Source organism: Crocodylus porosus, unplaced genomic scaffold, assembly GCF_001723895.1.
Source record: "Crocodylus porosus isolate Cpor-Errol unplaced genomic scaffold, CroPor_comp1, whole genome shotgun sequence".
In the NCBI taxonomy this organism is placed as follows: domain Eukaryota; kingdom Metazoa; phylum Chordata; order Crocodylia; family Crocodylidae; genus Crocodylus; species Crocodylus porosus.
In genome coordinates this window covers 168584365-168591428 of record NW_017728906.1, presented here as the reverse complement: position 1 = coordinate 168591428, position 7064 = coordinate 168584365, and the positions used below count along the sequence as shown (strand labels likewise).

The 7064-nt window shown below is 38.9% G+C and overlaps 1 protein-coding gene across 3 annotated transcripts in view; it reads right to left on the bottom strand.

Moving 5' to 3' along the window:
• MIPEP (mitochondrial intermediate peptidase) overlaps nucleotides 1-7064 on the bottom strand; it is a 101817-nt gene that overhangs the window by 84914 nt on the left and 9839 nt on the right. For all 3 annotated transcript variants that reach the window (XM_019530173.1, XM_019530175.1, XM_019530174.1), the window contains exons 3-5: nucleotides 4990-5078; nucleotides 2635-2721; nucleotides 1195-1258 (exon numbers count right to left, since the gene is read on the bottom strand). In XM_019530173.1, the coding sequence (XP_019385718.1) occupies nucleotides 1195-1258; nucleotides 2635-2721; nucleotides 4990-5078 (240 nt within the window). The remainder of the gene's footprint in view (nucleotides 1-1194; nucleotides 1259-2634; nucleotides 2722-4989; nucleotides 5079-7064) is intronic.

Here is a 7064-nt window from a genome sequence, read left to right as displayed (position 1 = left end):
CTGACTTCCTGCCCTTTGGGCAGGGGGCTGGACTCGATGATCTCCCGAGGTCCCTTCCAGCCCTAATGTCTATGAAATCTATGAAAAACTGTCATATTTGGGATCAGGAAGAAATTTTACCCCATGTAAGATTGCTACACACTATAGGGGTTTTTGCCTTACTCTGTAGTGAGGGGCATGGACCTCTACGCAGGATCTCTTGAGCACATATTGAAAGCATTTTATAGAAGCACAACATTTGCTGCCAGGGTTCATCTGCTTTACCTGGGACAGGTTAGGGTGTTAGGTTTATGTTGTGTCAGGGTTTAAGTTATGGTTGTATGGGATGGTTTGGAGAGAAATGATCCTGCCTCAGGCAGAGGTTCATGACCTGTGGAGATCCCTTCCAGCTGCACTTATCCATGACTCTCTGGGCACGTCCAGACAAGCCCACATGTGCCTCTTGCAGCATCTCAAACCCCTCTGACCAGTCTTCCACCTGTATGTAGTCCAACAGTCTTTGTGTGGGCCTGGACTTGTGGGAACTCAAAAGTTGTAAAAGAGATTGTCTCATGTAGAAATACAGCTTGTATGCCACAAACAACGGGAAGGATATTTAGCCAACACAGATCTCAATGAAATCTGCTGGCTCTGATAAACCTAGAAGTTTTGGGTAAGCTACCATGAAACTTACCAATGCCAGAGCATAAACTGTGGTCTAAACATAGATTTGATCCCACCTAACATTTTGATTACTCGGTTATCTAGATAATGGGAAGCATGTTTTTCCTGAGATAGCTTAACAAATACACCTAATTTGCTCTGAGAGAATTCCCCAAGGCACTGCTTATAACTCCCTGGTGTAGCATAAAAGGGCAAACCTGGGGACTAAGGACATTTTTACACATGCAAGCATGGTGTTTTAGTTCAAAAGCACACTGCTTCCATTTTCTGGGGACTGACATGCATATCACTGCTTATACAACTGCACATGGTGCAGTGCAGTTTGCTTCAGCTCATGTGTGGAGCACACTTGATTAATCAAGTCTGCTCCAAAGTGGCAGATCTCCAGTACATCATGGGACAAAAAGGTATGTGTATAAATTCCCCAAAGAATCAATTAGGCTCCAAAAATGTGAACAGGGCACTATCTAAACTAGGAATTTGACAGTTAAAAAGCAATCTCTATTAAGATATAATAGCCAAAATAATTACCTTTTCTTCATCCAAATGAATGCCACTGATCTCAAAATCAAACATAAAAAGTTCTGCCACTCTCCTAAAAATATATTAAACCTCTGTTAAAATGACCTCATTTCTTAGCAAACGTTATTTTTAGTTTTTTTCTTTAACAATCATTCATTTTAGCATGCTACATTTTACAGAATATATTTTAGTTTGGACACACAAAGCACCATTACCTAATATATCATAAGAGAGAACTATTTTGTCATAGACTTACTCTTTCAACAGGCTTACATTTTGTGATTGCTCTGAAACAAACTTTGAACAAGTTTATGAATTTTGATTTGTGGAAATTTATCAATTTAATTTGACTTTTCACTTATTTTGAGTGATCAGGGAAAGAGACTTGATGTTTGATTCTTGAGGGAAAAGAATTATTCCTAATAAAGATACGCATTTAACACTAACATTTTCATTGCAACACAAAGAATAAATCAAAAGTTGCATATAAACAGGAAACAGTAAAAACACTAGTTACAGCAAAGTATGCATGATGATGGGCTAATTTGACTCTACAGCAATTATTTTCAACCTTTTTAGATTTCAGGCACCCCTCAAAAAGATGCCAGCTCTGCTTTCACTGGTTATTTGGCTACAGGAACAATTCTTTCTGTTGTAAAGACCTCAGAAAGACCACAACAGATCAGAATATGTTTGATAATATGGATTCCCGTTTGAAATCTCTGTGTTTATTTTGTAAAACATGTAGGTTAGCACAGCTGACAGCACTAATATAGGCCATCACCCTTAAAGTTCCTTACAACACTCTGATTGAGAATCACTGCCCTATACAATAAAAATGCACTTCACAATACCCAACTTCCATTAATAAATATGTTTGATTTCATTGGAAACTTTAATTGTAAGTAAATAACTTAAAGTTACCAGTTAAGCATTTTTTCAGTACACTGTAGATAAAGTTTACGGTTTAGGATTTAAATTATCTCAAGAATGAATGGACAGGCACTCCATTTACTTTGTATGTCTAAATGAACACACATATTTCCCACTCCTAATTTTCCTTACTAAGTTCAAACCTTATTACTGTTTCCACTGTTACACATACCCCATAACAGAACACCACCAGGTGGTTGAGTTGGTTTTATGGGGAAATTTTGTTTCATCACATAAATATTCAGCAGGACAATGTTTCATACTTTTCAGCTATATACATTCAAAAATATATTATGTGTATTCTCTCACACATGCCAAACTGTAATCAAAACACTGAATTTAGCAGCTACTCTGAGATTATATTTTCAAAGAATAATAAAGATGCATTAACAATGGAATGGAAAATACTCAGCGCCATTACTCTAAGGTCCTAAAGGGTTTTGTATTAAACAATTTAACAACAGAAATAATGTAATAATTTATAAAATGTTTAGAATGCTTAACATTAAGAAGTACCTGGTGTCTGGATCTAGAGAATCCATCACCTTTTTATCAGCCAACAGCTGTTTCAAACTTTGACAAAGTTCAACATCTGTGTTTAACCTAGAAAGAGAAAGAGAGAAGTCATCAGGTATTAATGACAATTATTGACGTTTCAGTCTTTTAGAATTAGAAAGTCATTTAATTACTTTGTGCCTTTGCGTGTCCATTTGTAAAACGGACATAATATTTATCGCACCCGTCTCACAGATGTCACACAGCCCAACTAAGGCCTGTGTGTGGCAGGTTCTATATAAGCAAAGTCTTACTTTTGTTACTCAAAAATTAGTTACCCACGGCACTATATAGCAGGGTGGAAAGAAATATACAACAGTAGATACCTTCAAAGGAGCAAAGAAATTTCTGAGATTCATGTTCATGTGCACGCAGATTTTTTTTTCCTACAAGTTTACTTAGAACTGAAATGGCATTTTCAAAAAGGTTTATTTATTGTGGCCTGTCTGTACAAGATACTCCTTAGGTCTTGAACTATCCAGCTGCAAGTAAAAAGCTCTCTCAAGTAAGTGTGCGGGCCCCAGCAATCAATTTCTGCAGAATTCAGTCTTATTCTTTTCCTACACTTTATAGAGACTAAGCATAAACTGATGCACTGTTGTTGTCTCTGAATTGCAAAAAGCTTTGCTACTTCAGTAGGTCTAGCTTTGAGAGACATCAGCTGAGTAAAATTAAGATCACTCTAGTCAGTTTCTCTACAACTGTTTGGAATGCTATGTGCAGTACAACTCTAGGGCAGGGGTTAGCAACTTATAGACCATCAAGCCACTGGATCCAGTGGCATTCAGCAGCAGAGGGCTTTGTGCCAGAGAAGCAGTGGTAGGGAGAAGTGATGACGGCGGGAGCACCTGGTTATTACTGACAGTTCTATTTCAACCTGAGCTGAGTCACTCCAGCCTGCTGCCAGAAGACATTAACAGCTGCTGTTCTAGGGTGTTAGGTAAATTTCATACTGCTACAGTATAAAACTTTCATATAAACAGATGACCCAAAAATGGAAGCTGCAGTAAGAATAAAGGAGACCTCTCCCCTCCTTTGCAGCAACCAGAAGTCTAGAAGAAGCTTAAAGCAGTGGAGACAACCCCACTCATAGGGTGCATCCAGATGAGCCCACACGTGCCTCTTGCAGCATCTCAAACCCCTTTGAGATGCTACAAGAGGCATGTGCAGGAATAAAAAAAAATGTTCCCTGCACTGCAAATTTGCAGTGGGGGAGCAAAATTAGACTCCTGAATATAATACCCTGGGGAAAAAAAAAAAACACAGGTCAGGGCACGGTCCCAGACTGTGCCCTGGAGGCTCGTTCCTCCACAGAGACACTCTGGTAGCCTGCCAGAGCATCTCAGTGGTTGGCCCTTTCCCCGGTCCTGAAGCATGTTGCCTGCCCATGCAGGGCAGGCAGCAGTGCAAGCTGCAGGGACCTTGACACAGCTTCTTCCAGGTAAGTGCCGGGGGGGGGAAGGAGGGGCGGGAGACCTTCCCCAACTCCCCGTTTCTTCCCCCAGCTCCCTGCTGGGTCTCCCAGACCCCCGCCAACACTCATCAGCAGTAGCAGAGAAGGAGCAGGAGGCTGGAGAGAGCAGGGGATTATCTCCAGCTCATTTCCAGTGGCCTGTCTCCAGCCCCCTGCTCATTCCCCTGCTCATCTTCAGCCTCCTGAGGGGGTACACCGCTATGCTTAGGGGGTACTAAGGGGTGTGTTCTATGGACCAACAATCAAATTCAACACTATATGCGTGTCTTCTCAAATGTTTTTTGGGGGGAAATGTTTCAGCTACAAAGGACTTTCAAAAGGCCAAAAGGTAAGACAGCACTGCACATTAATGTAGACACAGCCCCAACATCTATTTTCCAGGTATCAGTGGGAGACTTTCCTCTCCTTTTTCACATAAGGCAAGAATCCAAGGAGTTGGCACACAAGCAGAAGAGGTGTTGTATGCTTTAATGTCTTAAATCTGAAATACAAGCATTCTGCCATTCCTCAATTACACTTACTTCACAGGGAGGGGAAAAAAACCTGCCAGGAAGTTTAGAAAATTTAGCTCCAACAGCACAGACTTCAGAGTAAAGTGTGTAATGAAATACTGTTCCAGATACAACTTAAACCTAAAGTAGAATTACATTCCACCAGACATAATAGAAATAAAACTTTAAATAACTCATTAATAACAGCAGGCTAGTATGTTATGAAAAATTACCACTCTTGGATGCATAACAGCAACACAAAAAAAAAACAAACAAACTACTTGATGGATAATAAAGTATTTTCAAACACATGCAAATCACTATTAATTCAACAGAATAACATAAACATACTTTTCTACCATGGTACCAATGTTTCTGCAGGCTTCTTCAGCAGCCTCTCTGAAGGTATAGTCAGGATGGGCAATTTTCACAAAGTCAGCCTGACATCAAAAGAAAAGAAAAGAAGGGCCTTAATTTGAAATCTTAAATTTAAGTGAGTATTCAAAGAAGTTCCATTTAGCATAACACACATTATGCTATTACCTGCAATATTTTTCTCACTGAGCAATTTGGCATACCTCTGTTTTCTCAGAACAAATCTGTTGAGAATATGTTGACAGCTATTAATTGCTACAGAATAGTTTCACTCCAAAGAAAATATTTTCCAACTTTTTATTATTATTTTCAATTAGGTAAGTGCTTTAGAGAAAATTTCTTTTCCTAATAAGTATCACTCTCAGTAAGCCAAGGCTTTTGAATCTTATTGCTAAGAAAACACCTATTTTTTTTTGACCAGTCCTCTCTTAAAAAGACCCCAAACATGTAGTTTTACTGTTTCGCCAAAATGTACTAGCTTATATTTTAAGAACTCTTAAGCTGTGCTGTTTTAAAGTAAACTGCTAGCTTGCAAAAGGGACATTCTGTATATAATGTATAACTTTACGATAAAATTTTAGTTACCCAAGAATTGACAGAACCTACAGCAAGAGATTAATATTTGCAGAGGAATAGACTAATGAAACAGATCTTCTTGGAAAAGATATCTTGTAAGATTTAAAAGTCAATTGAGCCTTTCAATAAAACAGGAAATTTGAAAAGAACCAATGTGACAGATTTCACTAAAACCTCAATCCTGAAAGCACTTAAACAGATTGAATTTCACCTTGGGAAAAGTTTCCCTGAAGTCAACAAGATGAACTATATGCGTGCTTTCAGGACCAGGGCCTAGTGGCCTACTTGGCAAGGCACTACCCCAGAAGTAGAAGCTTATGAGTGATTGATGCCACTGAGCCTCCTGAGCCATGCCTAGTTGAGACTACATAAACCAGAAATGTCTGGTTATGTGCAATGAGTAGGGACCTACTGAAATTGCCTGTGAAAGCAGGCAATGTCTGTGAAACCCATGGGGAAAAAAAAAAAAAAAAAAACTTGCTGAAAATAAAATGCTGCCTCCCCAGAGGTACTGTGGCCTGGCCGCATAGACCACGGGGAGGCAGGGAGAAAGGGGGAGCCACCCCTGCCTGACCTATGGCTGAGAGAGCTGCCTGTCATAAAGACCTGCCCCTTTCCACCAATCAGCAGTAAGGGGCAGAGCCACATAACAGACAGCCTTTGGAACCAATCAACAGTGAGGGGCAGGGCCACTGGGGCCCCTTAGCCAATCAGAGAAATGGGGAGCCCCACCATCAGTCCACTAATGCAACAGCCAGCCCTGCAATCTCCCCACAAAATCAGCTGGCAGCCTCCTCGAGTTAGCTAGACCCCTAGCATATTTCTTATATTTCTTGTTATATATAAATTTTCAGTCTGCTCTTCATTCAATTTAACTTTCACAATGGAAAAAAACAGACTTTAAAATGTTTCATATTTAAAATTATACTTTCCAAGAGCCAGTTACTCAAGTCTGGACTGAGCTGTTTACCTATGCTTAAGCCAAATGTTTATCATCTTTTGTTACTTCAGATTACGTGCGATAATACTGTTAGTTTCCCAAACCGCTTCTATAACCTTAAACAACTTTTCTACACAAGACAACCACAAAAAACCTGTTAAACACATTATTCAATGCTTTAGTTCATTTTCATTCAAAGTTATTTGTAAGAACAGTATTTTAAAGAAAATAATATATTATTTCTATTAAGAAGAAAAAACTAAAATGGGTACGGATAATCATATATACTGTGCTTTAAGTGTGGAATCAAGTGCATTTAATAGCTGGGGAATTTTATATGTACTTTGCTGCTGAATTCAAAGTGTAATTGATGTTAAAGAATTATATGAGTTTAAAATAGATCATATTAAAATTTTTAAATAAAATTTTAAGTTTCTTAATCTGAACTTGTGTGTTTAACCATATATTTTCTAATAGGAAGGGTAGACAGAGGACGGCCACACTCAGTTTTACTCCTATGGAAGTTTAAACACTG